General features: G+C 37.3%; 1 protein-coding gene across 1 annotated transcript in view; it reads right to left on the minus strand.

Moving 5' to 3' along the window:
* ZFYVE28 (zinc finger FYVE-type containing 28) overlaps window positions 1–15,004 on the minus strand; it is a 155,864-nt gene that overhangs the window by 24,927 nt on the left and 115,933 nt on the right. The window contains exon 9 of the mRNA XM_086611727.1: window positions 7,241–7,345. Coding sequence (XP_086467853.1) covers window positions 7,241–7,345 — 105 coding nt within the window. The remainder of the gene's footprint in view (window positions 1–7,240; window positions 7,346–15,004) is intronic.

Here is a 15,004-nt window from a genome sequence, read left to right on the forward strand (position 1 = left end):
GGAGCCTTAAAATTTTAATTAGAAAAGAAAGCTTTCCCTTTATTTTTCACCTTCAGTGCTACTGTATGAGGAAATCTTTTTTTTCTTCCTCCAATGTAACTGTGGTTTTACAATGTATCTTGGTTTTAGGCACTGCCAAACACTCTGCAAAACCTGCACTTACTGTAGTGATTTTAGTTAATTACACATAATCTCAAAACTCTCAGACATGCTATTCTAAGAGGCTTTTTTTTGAGGAAAAAATAATCTGTAAAACAAAATTTAATTTCTGAAAGCTAGCAATTTTTGTTCTATTAGTAGTACAGGGAACACCAAGTGACATTCAACAACAGATTTTTTACACATCATTAAAATGAACATGATTATAAATGTGGCCACATTACTAAAAATGAAAGCTACAAGTGAGCTATACAGAAACAAGTACACAAACTCATTATTATGATCACTTTGTGTCAGTCTCCAGCCAGATGATATGCCACCTGGAATATAGCCCCCAAACGGCAAATTTTGAGGTGTCTACCAATTTTGCTAGAATAGACTTATTACCTTTGCCACTGACGCTATTCAGCTTAAAATATTGCCCTGTTTCACTTGATTTACACAGAGCAACATATTTTATATTTAATTTACTTCAACCATATCAGACATTTTAACATTTCACATCTCTAAAATATGAAGCTTATCATTTTAATAGGAAAAGACTAAAAAAAAAAACTTTGAACAACTGAATTTTCACCTCCTCACTGTAATAAGCACTTGTTAACAAGTAGTTCACACAAGCTGCCTGGGTTATTCCTTGAGAAAATAAAATCTAAATCAGTTACTTGTTACTGAAGTCAAAGACATGCATGTAACACACCAAAAAATACCTTGTGGAATTTCCTAAAAGGGAACATTACAGCTTAGAAAATGCTGCAACGTTTGGAGATTTGATTCTTCAGTCTTGCAGGGTGAAGAACAAGACAGGCAAGAAACACATCAAGAAGAATCCTGGCGGTGAAAAACCAGAGACATCTGCTTCAGTCACATATGTCTCACCGACTAAAATCATAAGCAAAAGCTGACAGACCTCATCAACACTGACTTTTTTTGTTTTGCTGATACTGCTCAGCTGGTTGTTGGGGCAAGGGATTTAGCAGCAAAGCAAGATGACTGTACACAGCAGCCTGTTGATGACTGTATTAATATGCATATTTAATATTCTCATGCTGCTTGAGTGACAGAGCTATACAAAACTGCACAGACTCACAGTGCCTAACACACATGGACAGTTTGCAGTTCAAAATCATTAGGCAGGAAGAGCATCTATTCTAGAAGTCACTCTGAATTGTTCAAGGTATAAACGTCTCTTCCCACAACTCTTCTCACTGAGCTCCTTATTTCCATGATTCCAGTACAGTACATTTAAAGGCATTATCACTAGCCTTTTTCGGCTATGAGCTGTCTTTCCATAGAGAAGAGCTCCACAGAAAAAAGGAGAAAGAAAATCTACAGTAATGCATTGATTGAAACAAAAGTGACAGTACCAAACATTACTACAGAATTAATCTGTCATTTTGCATAGCTTAAACAAGTATAACCTGACCAGGTTAAACAATAGTAAAACTGCAAGAGACCTGGAGACACAGCTGATCAGGTAGGCTGTGAGACACCAGTTAAAATACATTGCTAGTGCATTTGTTGTCCTTGAAACTACAATCTAAAAGATCTTCAGGAGTAGTTGTGATCTCTTTATTAAAACTTGTGGTTGTGTGGTCTGTGCTGTACCTTTGATAGCACAGGCTAATAGATGGCTGTGGATCATGAGATGGAAGAACTGAATTCTCCTAGTATAATTCACAGTCCTGCTGAATGATGGAGTAAATTTGCCTTCTTTCATTCTCTTCAAGACACTGAGGTCTACTGATAAATAAACACAGAGCAAAACCTGGCATTGTAAGAAACTGTCCACCCACAAGAACTTGGCTTGGTCTGTGAGATGGGCAGGAAACTGGCTCCCAGGCTGCACTCAGAGGATGGTGATCAATGGTTTTCACTCAGGCTGCCAGACTGTCACAAGAGGGGGACCCTCAGGCATCGACAGTGGGACCCACACTGTTCAACATCTTCATAAATGCTCTGGACGATGGGATTGAGAGCACCATCACTAAGTTGGCTAATGACGCCACACTGGGTGGTGAGGGGGACACATCAGAATGAAGAGTCACCTTAGAGTGACCCGGACAGGCTGGAAGAGTGAGCTCACAGGAACGGCATGGAGTTTAACAGAGACAAGTGTAAGGTCGTGCTCTGGGGACAACATAGAGCCCAGTGCAGGCTGGGGAGCAGCCTTGCGGAAAGGGACCTGGGGGTCCTGGTGGACAAGCTGAGCAGGAGTCAGCAGAGCAAGGAGTCAGCAACAAAGGCAAATCAGATCCTGGACTGCATCCACAGGGGCATTACTAGCAGAGACGGAGATGTGATCATCCCACTCTACCAAGTGCTTGTGAGGCCACACCTGGAGTACTGTGTCCAGTTCTGGTCCCCATGATTCAAGAAAGATGCAGAGAGACTGGAGAAGGTCTAAAGGAGGGCCATGAAGATGATCAAGAGCTGGAACCTGCCCTATGAAGAAAGGCTGAAGGTGTTAAGTCTTTTCTTCCTGGAGAAGAGAAGGCTTAGGGGTGACCTTCTCATAGAATTCCAGTACTGAAAGGTGAGCTACAAAGAGGATGGAGGCTCTCTTCACAAGGAGCCCTGTGGAGAAAAGCAAGGGGCAATGGGTACAAATTGCACTGGGAGAGGTCTTATCTCAAGATAGGAAAGAAGTTTTTTTTACAACGAGAAAAATTCATCACTGGAACAGCCTCCCCAGGGACTTGGAGTTCCCATCACTGGGGATTTTAAAGATGGGACTGGCCAGGGTGCTAGATCTCATTTAGGCTCCCTTTCTTATGACAAGTTGGACCAGATGATCTTTGTACGTTCCCTCCAACCTGGGCTGTTGTATAATTCCGCAAACTGACTGGCAAGGTAGCTTCAGACAGTCTCCTGCAAAACACCATCTATTTCTGAAGCAGCTAATCAAAATCTCGTCTCCCATTTACACGCCAAGATAACCTTCCCCGCCTGTTTTCACATGTGTGTTTATACTAACAGGGATATACTCAAAATACACAATAAAGTGATAGCCTTCAACTATATCCAGCTAGCCAATGACCTTGGCCTCTGCCCACATGTATGCAAACACAGATATTCTAACAGAAATAGCCAGATAAATAACCCACTCTAATTGCTGGCAGAATCTTGCTGTTTGGGCACAGACCCGAGTCACAATATACCTCATATCTCGTTTTACAGACTATAAACAGACTAAAACTGACTGTTGACCAGAGAAGGCATATGTTGTATCATTAAGGTTAGTTTTAAGTTATTATTTGTATTTAAAGTTGCCATTTATTGGCTCATCATAACCTTAAAATGAAGAAGTAGGCTTTACCAGGTACTTTAGGCAGGCAAACCAAGAAACACTGATGAAGCTGTATTCAAGCTCCCCTTGCACTGTCTTACTCCAAAAACTACACTGAGGCTTGAAATCAACCAACCATAACTACCTTGTTGTTCTGTTGTCTCACTTATTTTTCCTCATCATCCCCAAAACAACACTTTTCTTGCCATTTTCTAGCTCCAGTCTTTCAAAGAATTTAGGTTCATTCTTGGCTTTAAGCATATCAAGTAATCTCATTCTGTTAGCATATGAATAGCCTTCACTTAGGTTTCCACTCAAATTAATGACTCTCTCGGGATTTTGCCCAATAAATTCTAATTCGTGTTGAAAGCTGATGGACAAATTCCTGCAGTTCATTTCTAAAAGCTACTGACTTTACTACTTCCAACGATGTAATGGATAAGATTCCAGCAGTGTATTTTATTAGTTGCCTATTTACAATTCAGTAAGTTATATTAAAAATTGTTCTAGAAGTTATATTTACAGAAAAGAAGCCATTAAAAAGGAAAAACTGGATGGATTGTTTCCTGGAGCTAATATAAACAATGGACCAATTGCCACTTCCCTGCTGCAGTTATAGACATTTCGTTTTTTACTCAAGTCAGCAATATTATTCCACAGTCACATTGATGTAACAAAAAAATTCTGCATACTCTGTGAGTCTGTATATTTCTGTTCTCTGAAACCTGAAATACACAGAATACATTTATTCTTTGCTGAGAAAGTTCACTGCTGATATGGGCACCTCAAGTCTGGATACTGCTTAATGAACATTTTGCAAAAAATCATCTTCTGAACTGGGCTGAGCATTTAACTTCTTGACCATCAGACCTCAGAATAGAAGGAGCACCCTTCTATACAGATTGGGTACCACTGAAATCATCAACCTTGCCTTAGCAAAACCATTTGAGAAGCCCTCTGTACCTTTTTTCAATTTGTGCTCTAGAAACCTCAAGCAAGGTTTTAAAACATTTTTCAAATTACTGTGTGAGCACAGTCAGTAATCAAAGTATGCAATCATAGTTCTGATTTAAGACTGAAAATCTTTGGCCCTGATGCATTTCAACAAATTACACGCTTAACCGAGGTTTCCACTTTTCTCTCCATTGACTAAAGAAGGAACCTACAGCAGCAAAACTCCTAAGCTAAGTATATCAGTTTGGTGCCTAAAATTAGGTGGGATGAATACAGCTCAAAAAATTACACATCACTGGTTGATGATGGAAAAAGTCTAAGGCAGTAAATCACAGGCTGATGTGAAGCAGCCTTCTCGAACAGGTCCCAAACGGTTCCTTACAGTCCTAACAGCTTTTTCCTCCCAATAAAAACCAAAATGGCAAACAATGACCTTGGGTTGAATGGTGCTCTGGGATCCCAGGAGTGAGAATTTTCTCCCTGGTTCACCATTTAGAAGACATAAATGTATCCATATATAGAATTCCATATATACAATACTTCATTGTTTCAAATCCATTCATTCTATGCTATTTAATACACTAGCCATTCATTCAACACACTGCGCAATTCTGGCTAAGCTGGTTTTGCTATCGGAGCAGAATTGTTGGAAGGCACTTGAGTATTTCCAAAACACAGTGCAACCTGACAACACAACTTTCAGCCTCAGTATTGGTTATCTAATAGCACAAAGGAATTCATTATGATTCACGGGAGGTTGAAAGGCCAAATAAACGCATTTAAAGAATTCTATGTTAGGCTAATTGTTTTTCAGAAAACATTGGAAATGTTACATTTAAATTTCTAATTATTAAGTGAAAACAGCAAGAAGTTAAGTACATTAAAATGGCATATTTCAGAGGAAAAAAGAAAATAAAAAAATTCAGTATTATTTTGGATATGCACATGACATCAGGGAGAACTCATTTTTTTCACAAAAGAACCTTTTGTAGAGATTGTCTTTGCAAGGAACACGCTTGTTGTATAAACAAATGATACAACTCTAGAGAAGTTGTTTACTAGCCAAATAAAACTTTTTAGGTAACACAAGATAAAAAATGAGAGAGGCCATTAAAGAGAACATACTCAAGAAAAAACACAAATAGATGTACTGAATATTACATTTATATGCATGCAGATCTAGGGACATACTACTACTAAAGCAGTCAGACTTCTGAGCTTTTCTTTTTCCTTCTTTTATTTTATTAAGTTGTTAAAATGAGTTTAAACTTTTTTAAAACTAAATATTTCAAAAGGGGAAATTCACATTAGTATAGTCAAGTAGGGACTTAGTTATTTTTTTATTGGATCATAAACTACAATAGCTAGATCTCTACTAGTATCAATTGAATACAGAAAAATAGGTAACTTAGGTTTCTTGCATGACACCCAGGGATGATACAATGCTATAGGTCAGCAGACAAAAGCACAAATGCACATGTAAAAATACTGTCTTCCAAATCAAACTTCAAGAATAAAAAACTGAAAAAGGGACAAGACAGATCTAATTTACCTAAGTATTGTAGTTGCCACTGTATTGATGCTAACATACAAAGCCAGTACAGTAAGGCCTTGAAAAGAGGTGGTGTACCTAATGAAGATTTACTTATTCTCACTGCTCCAATTATTCCTGAAGAATACCTGACGTTATTTCTATTGTCCTGTCCTGGTTTTGACTGAGACAGAGTTAGTTTTTCCTAGAAGAGCAGCCCTGTGTGAAAGTCTGATGCATACAGCATTTAGAAGAGGGCAACTGTTGCATGCAGGTAGATTGGGTTTTGTTTGAAGAGCAGTTGAAAGGAAATGTATTTCAAAATTAAAACCATGAAAAAATAGTTTTCGCCTCATCTTTCTGCCCTTGTTTTAAAAATACGGAACTCTAAAAAAATTGAGCCTGAACATGTGCACATCCTAAAAAAAAGGCGTATTATTATATGTACTATTTCCTCTATCACTACTAGAAAAGAACTTCTAACCTCCTCTTTCTATCCTCAAACCTAGACAAAATTGGGAATTCCTGAAGTTCGAATGAAGTGCTAGATGGAGATAAACACATGAAAAGGGGAGGACAAGAAACAGCAGAAGATCATCTACCTCAACAGAAGTAGTGGTATTTCAATCTGCCCGTACCAGGGTAGTAAAGTTATTGCATACAATGTACGCAATATATCACATACATGTATGTTATGCATACCCTAAAAAAAGCAAAGAACTCACATTTCTGCTTTAGTAATATTTTTCTGCCCTAAACTTTATTCTTTTATAATTCTCAATAAGTGCTCTGAACAAAACCAATTACAGTTAAAACTCTCAACGCAGTTTCAGAAGATGAAAATATAACCTAGTATTCTTAGTAATTTTGGTCAATGATACTGCGGAAGTTAAATTATTAACTGGAACACTCTCCTTATTTCAACACCTCATTTCACTAAGTGAAACAAAATGAAAAAACACATGTTTTCTAGAAAGCCAAGACCGAGCTAAGACACATATTTCGTTCTTTTCAAGCTAAAACCTGATGTCTCTCAAGAAACGCTACACGGACAAATAAAAGGGGGATCACAAACATATATAATTCATTGCCGCTTGCATTAAAACTCCTCCGTAAATAGCTGCCTCTCCATTGGCACAGCACTGAGGGAAACTGCTAGGGAGAAAGAAAAAAAAGAGAACCTGCTGTTCAAAAGGAAGAACACTCACAAGTGTTGCTGTCACTTGATTGTTACTTCAATGAAAATTTTTAGCCAAGCATAATTCAATTACCATTCGTCAAATCTGGCTGCGAAGTGATGTTATTACCTCAGAGCGTATATGCTGGAGAGACTACATGTAGTGACAGAAACACTCTCATAGTCACTGCTGGAGGTGGAGCTGAGGGGGGAATCACGTAAGCCATCCTGAGAACTGAAAAAACATATGGAAACAAAATGAACTGCTGAAGCAAACAAAGGGAAAAAAACAGAGCACCGAGATAACTCATGGCTTGTCAAGGATTATACAGAAATAAGTAAACTGGCAGTTGTATTTTTGCTCTTCAGAAAATGATACAAACTTTTCTTCCCAAAACCACAGACAATTTGGCAAAGCCAGGGGGGCACACATTTTATAAAAATTCTCAATTTAATTCATGTCATACAGCTAAAACATTCAGGAAAGACCGAGGATCTTACATTTTCATGGGGCAGAGAGGAAATAGCATGTCCATGCTGCTAAGTGTGGTTTAATGTTGTAACAAAGACATAACAAAACTGAAAGTTCATAAAATCAGTGTTTCAGGCCAAGACACCCTAAGCAATAAGCTTCAACAACTTCTAAAATAGTGTGACAAGTTTGACCTAAGTTTTCTTACAATGGGAAGGATAAAGCCTGTAAGAAAGCAGAAAGCTGACTCTTCAGTGAAGGAGATGAAGATAATGCACCTACCCCTAAATTTGCTCAGTCCCTATAACTGCCATATATGCACCTCAAATTTTGTGCTTTAAACTGACAGATGAACGGGAAGGAGCAGTCCCATGGCAAACCACTGACACTTCATTAGAGGAAATCCACTAGCTATTAAGTAAAAGGATATGAATAATTTAAATGAATTGTACACAGCTTGTCTCTGGCATCCCTGGGCTAATGAAAAGCCTTCAAATTACACATCGTTTTAGATCTTACATCGTAGTATCAACATAAACTAGGATCGGAAGATGAAAAATAGTTTCATGAGTGCTACAGAATTATCTTGGAAAGACCAATTTTTTGTTTCAGTAACAACTTACTACTCAGCTACTGGAAATTCCACAAGCTGAAAAAAAAATAAATTGTACTAGATAAGAAATTATGTGATCTTGAGCAGAGGTATTGAAGCTGTATTGGCTCTAGGCAGCGCAGAAGAATCATTCAAGCCTGCTGAACTCAAACATTCAGTCAACAGAAATCTTTGGACAACACAGAGAAACTTAAGAAATATCTTTAGTTAAGAGATTACTAGATGTTTTTAATGCTCTTTTGATTTGCAGGCTTATGTGTGGTACATAATCAAACCAGCTATGCCCCAAATTATTTTCTTCTACCAAATTTACTATTGTAGCTATTTTTGCAGCTAGAAGTCTAGAAGAATGCTTAAGGGGAATTCTTCAAAGCAGTGTACTGAAGGTATGTGCTCTAATCCCACTAAGAAATAATAGGATTTGTTTGCATACCTCCTACTAATCGCTTGGAAAATGTACCCCTTCATGTTCCTCATTTCTGATTGCCAATTTGAAAATAAATCCCAAGTGTACTATGCTTTAGCTGAAAGGGGAGCTGTCACAAGTGGAAATAATTTTATCAGACTTGAACAAAAATCTATTTAACTTTCAGTCGTTTTATGTAATTTCCCTTGCTAATTCTGCTCATTATGAAGAGATATATGCATTTAAACAAAGGCTTACTCTTTTGTAGCTCATCACCTTCACCCATCCAATCTTACAATATGGTCATGCTACTAAAATGTAGTTTTACTATCTGTTTTATGGCAGCTAAATGATATTAAAAAACCATTAGCATGTGATTTCACAGCATGATTGAGCAGGAAAAGCTGTCTTGCAAAGATGAAATGTATTGTTCAGAATAAAGTAATCTTTGAACAGCAGAACCAAGAAACAAGAATAACTAGCAAGCTCAGCACCTTCTTTTATTCTCTCTCACCTCCCTGCCATTTTCAGATTTTTCCAGTGTTACAATCCTGCCAGATGATTTGGGTAGTAACACTTTTTCTGAAACATGTCCGGGTTTAGCTGTCCTCAGTGCTTTCCGTGAAGCTCTGCCTGATGTATTTGAAATCCAGCCAAAATATCTCAGTTATCAAGAGTACATGAAACAAAGTTATGAAACCATTTAAGAACTTAAATTCAATTTTCTTAGATTCTGGTTTTCTAGGTTTCTTGTTTTATTTTAAAGGATTTGAGGTTTTCAGCTCTTATTCACAATCCAATGGACTAACACATTTCTTAGGAATAAAGAAATCAAAGTTATCATTTATTTTTTTTTTGTTTTGGAGTTAAATGCTCTGGGTTAAAACATAAACCAAGAAAACCACCACCGTAACTGCCATCTCTCGGTTAAAAGCAAGTATTATTCATCGTCAATGTTGTTCCAAGTCATGAAATCACTTTCTATCCTGAGCTAACTTTGTGGAGCGGACAGTCCAAACCAGAAGGCAAAACTACAAGGAAGGCACACCAGTTGCTATCAGCGTAATCTCTCATCAGTTCCACTCTCTCATCTCTTTTTCAGATGAGAACACCATTTGCCATTCTAAACCACTTAATAAATGCCTTCATTTTCCACTACTCCATCTTTTACTTGGTGGACAAACCTGGCCATGCTCAGCCATCCGCTGATTTTAGGATTAGATATCCATCTAGTCAGTCATTGTTTGGCAACTTAACTGTTTGGATACACTTGACAAAAGCCATGCTCAGAGAGGTTACTTTGTTGTAATAAAGGATGTGTAGTTTAGACAATTACAACATGTAAACATTTTTCTCACCCCTGTGTACCAATACAGATTGAATTTTTGTACCAGAAATAATATTTATTATTTACAATACTTATTTCTGGCTCATATTCAGGCTGTAACTCTTCAGATAAGAAATTCTGTGTTTATTTATTACCAAGAAGTATAAAAAATCCAATAACAACTTTGTTTTATACCTTCTCAGTGTTAAATTAAATAGCTTTTTTTAAAAAACAAAAAAAAGATTCCTGACGTACTCACTGCATTCCTTCTCAGTACACAGACTCAGGATACCTCAGTTTTCTTCTCCTTAGTGTCTGCCTGATGATTCGCTCAGCTTTTCTAAGATGCTGGTAGATCCTGAAGTGAATTGACCTGCTTTTCCCAACTCATGATTCCTGTTACCAGCCGATGGTAGCTGAGTGCATGCTCATTAGCACAATTACAAGAAGAAAAGGTATGTGCATACAGACACATTCTGTAGCTGATAGCACCTAATCCTTTCTTCCTACACCAGCCCACAGTGACCTGAACTTCACCGCATCTCATGCTCATCTGAAATTAATGCTGTGTTGGATTGGGATTCAAAAGACTGTTTAAACTGTGTAAGATGGCAAAAGTTAGTTTCGTTTATGAGGTCTTAAATGCTTACAGTGCTATTTTAAAAATTACATTCTAGCACGGGATAAAACCACCATCCACACTCATCAAAATAGAATTCTTCAGCACTTCTGATAAAAAATACAGTATAAAGATCTGAGGCAACAGAGCAAAGTGACATGGGGTGACGTGGTTGCCTCTTTTCAGGGAATACGGGCAGACTGAAGTAACAAACCATTTATTTAAAGTCAATTTTTGTAACTGTTATAAGTAAAAAAAACAAACTGAAAGCTACCTTTATGCTGGTTTATGTGCTCTTTCTACTGGAATGTGTTTCCAGGCTCTTACGTTTAATTGAATCTCCCCTCGTTTCAGAGGATGGTTTCTTCATCAATGTTATTACTTGAGTTACAATGACATTTCATGTAACATTAGTTGATTGGCACAGATCTTTTCTCTGTCTCTCTCACTACATGAGAACTAACTCTGAAGCCTCATGTGCCCCCTACACTAAATCCACTCAAGTAAGTGGCTTTTAAAACTCTGTTTTACCTACTATCCTCGTTTCAGGAATCTATCTTGAGAGTGAATACAGTTCACTTTACTGCATTTGATGTATGGAGCTAAGTAAAAGGAAAGCTGGTATAACACACTGACACCTTTTATTCACACGCTAAGGCTTCATAACAGCACTCACGTTATCAGATACCACACAAACCCAGTGTTCAGACAAGGTTAAACACTGCCACTTTTAATTTGAGACCGGTATTGTTAAAAATAAGATGGGGAGGAGGGGTTGAAAAAACTTATTCATACTGAATCTGGTCAGTTGCACAAAGAAAAGAAACCCAATACCAGGAGGAGAGCAGAGGAATTTCCATCAACAGCCAGCTAAAGGATTGCTTAAGGGAAGCTTTGCAGTTGAAAGGCTGATAACTCTGTTCCCAATCAACTATTATTTCCTTCTTTCTGCTGAGAAGTTTTCTTACTCCTGAACAGCTAGTTAAGAGACTAATCAATGCAAGACACTAAGCAGACATGGGTTTGTTTATATGAATATGCACAGCTGTCCATTAATTTTTACGGAAAAGGCAACTTTGCTATGTAAAGACAAATACAATTTTCTTCAGTCTTACTTCAACAGGAATATAATAGGGAAAGCATGAATTTAAGACATTTAATCAAGTTTATTTGCATTGCAATATCACATGAGTTTTGATAAAGGATTGCTTGTAGGATCAAATGTTATAAACCAAAAGACAAACTAGAAAGGTAACTTCTGTGAGTTGGTTGGGCTTCTTTTTTGTGGTTTTTTTTTTTTTTTAATGTAAATGCTAACTATCCCAGAAATATAAATGCTTCTTTTCCATGCCTTTATAAATTATATAATCTTATCTTAAAGTCGCGGTACTGAAAATGTGCACGTTTCATGTTGCTAAAGAGTGAACGAAATAAAATACAGGCAGAAAAATCAAAATTAGAAACCAACTGTATAAAACAGGTGTTCATCTTTTTACAAAGTCATTCTAATATGCTAAGGAAATAAAACTTTAAATATACTACAATATAGGCTATTGTAATATTTAAATAATCTACACCATACACAATTTTAGACTACAATTGCAACAATAAGAAGTGAGACAACTTGAATACCAAGCTGGAGAAGATTAAATTATTCATCTTATTCTAGAATTGCAATACAGATCAGCAAACAGCAAAACATGCTTTTCCAAGGATGCCTCATTCCTCCTCCTTACACTGCAAAAGCATATGGCAAAATATTCTACTTTTTAAGCTCCCACAAATAAACGTGAACAGTGCCAGCATCTAACAGCCGATGGACACAGCTACACCTTGCAGAAAGCGTGAAGGTAAGTTATCCCCACTATAAATTTCATCTCCTTTTGCCAATTATCAGGTGCACTAAAAGAGGCTTCATCAAGAGTACATCCAAATAGATTAAGGAAAATGGCAAAAAAACCCCATATCAATTAAACAAGATGTAATAGACCTACAGTGGAAAGGAGAAACTATGTTTAAGAATCCACTTGTACATCAGAACTCTTGCAAGGTCAGTACGCAGATAAACAAACGCAACAAAACCAGGTATGTAAGACTAAAACATGAAAACACTGGTATTGTGCCACAATATGAAACAAGCTGTCAAGCTTCATAAAACACGTAGAAGAATCAGCAATTTTACAAGGACTCTTGAAGTCTGGAAAGAACAAAGCCAAATGTTTGCAAAACACCAAAATAAACACAATCTTCACTCTCTGTAATTTTTGTTCCCCTTGGAAAAAGCAGGCAGAATAATATAACAGAACAAACATCTTAAACATCTATATAGCTTGCTTCCAGTTGAAAAAGAAGCAATACTAGATACAGGTGTAAAGCTTGGTTTTGGTGTTATGTCCTTTTTCACCTCAAAACACCAAATGCTGCTTTGTCATAGTTTTATCATCTTCTGTATTATTTTTACATTATTTTCCCCCTTTAACAGTTTGTTTTGCTACATGACAGCCTTTACTTATCACTTCGTCCCTGCAGCAGATCAGATACTGGTTACGTCTTTGCTAGCGCTTTTCTCGTATTTGCATCTCAGTCATGCTGCTGCACAAGACTCTCGATGCCCTTTGCGGTTTTGGTCTTTGAAATACTTAAAAGCAAATAATGGAGAAAGACATTAACATCAGTTATGACTTAAAAACTAAAGTCTTAGAGACCTGGCAGTACAAAAATCTTAAGCGGACGAGTATTTAATCTATTTAATCTGTAGTTCAAACTCTGCTGAATAATAAGGCTAGATTGAGAAGCATGAAATACCAGCTATTTCAGACTTAAAGGATTAACTACAGTAAACTTGACTAGATCATTAAAAATATACTTATGAATAATGTCATACTGCATAGCATAAGAACTGATTTACTAAAAGAATCAGTTTGTGCCATAACGTACGCATTTGACAGCTCCTTGATTCAGACAAGGGAAAGAAAATTTTCTTCTCCTAGTTGGTGAGTTACAGTAACTAGAAAGTAAATACATTTATCAATTTGATGAACGAGCATATCCAGCAGCTATTCCATGTATATTGGATTGCTTATTGTTCTAGCTAATGGGTCCATCATTCTGAAAATAATCTCCTGTCTCCAACATTTCCCCCATGGTTAAGCTGGCATTCACAAGCATGTAATAAGGAGCAGTCACAAGCTTAATGTGATCTTCCAGTTTAAAAACACTATTGAAAAGCAGTGATTTGTGAAGCATTGGAACAGGCTGCCCAGGGAAGTGGTTGAGGCATCATCCCTGGAGATATTTAAAAGACATGTAGGATGTGGTGCTTAGGGACATGGCTTAGTAGTGGACCTGGCAGTGTTAGGTTAATGGTTGGACTCGATCTTCAAGGTCTCTTCCAACCCAAACAATTCTATGATTAGTCACCACCCAGGCAGCATGAGTAAGAAAAGGTCCACAAAGTTCTGTTTTGTAACCGAATTCTCTCTTTTACTGATAACATGACTAGTGACTGAGGCAAGAACCAAATATATATATAGGTATGAGAAAACTAAGGATCTACACACACAGAATTTTTTGCTCTAGTCCTCAGTAGACCCACAGCATCTCCATCTCTCAGAACATACTCAAAGATTTAGTATCAGACCATTTCCAAATAAAGGAGCAACAATTTAGTAACAAAATACCTCTATTCCTATTTTCTCCACTTCTGTAAAGATGGAATATTTGCCAATTAACAACAGAGGTATTGTAGTCTCAACAACAAATAGAGAGAATCAGATGTTATCAATAAAGTAACTGTGGAAGAGGCTATGGTGAAAACAGACAAAACTCACTAACTTGTTATAAAAATACTAAAAAATATTCACCCAAGAGTTTTAAGAGTTCAAGAATGAATCAGATGAATCACCTCTCACTTAAAACTTCCTTGATGTCTGGAGTTTAAAGATAGCAATCTCTAAAAACAAAAAGGACTCTAAGGGGACTCAAACAACACTAGTTCTGTGAGCCTGATGTTCATACCAAGCAACTTAACAAAATATATCCAAAGCTAAAATAGGTAGAAAATAACAGGAAGATCTGTCTGGGAAGACATAACATGGCTTCTGCAGAGGGAACCTCTTGGGAGCTCTCTGAAGGGGTCAAGAAGCTTGTGAATAATGGCAATTCAGCTGGCAGCCTCTAGAATTCAAATAGCTTCTGTCAAAATACCTCAACTAAAGGCTTCTAAGAAAACTAAGGAGTCATAGCATAAGAGGAAGGGGCTCAAAACGGATAAATAACTCTTAACCATAAATAGGGAGGAACTGTTAAACTACCACTTCTCAGAGAGCGGGATGTCACCACTGAAGTTCTTTAGGACCCTGGGGGTTTTGTTTTCACACACAATCTGCAAAAATGAGGAAAGCAATGAGGTCTGAAAGGTTGCTACCAGTGCAAAATTATTCAGGATAATAACAACA

Source organism: Tauraco erythrolophus, chromosome 5 (assembly GCF_009769465.1).
Source record: "Tauraco erythrolophus isolate bTauEry1 chromosome 5, bTauEry1.pri, whole genome shotgun sequence".
NCBI lineage: Eukaryota > Metazoa > Chordata > Aves > Musophagiformes > Musophagidae > Tauraco > Tauraco erythrolophus.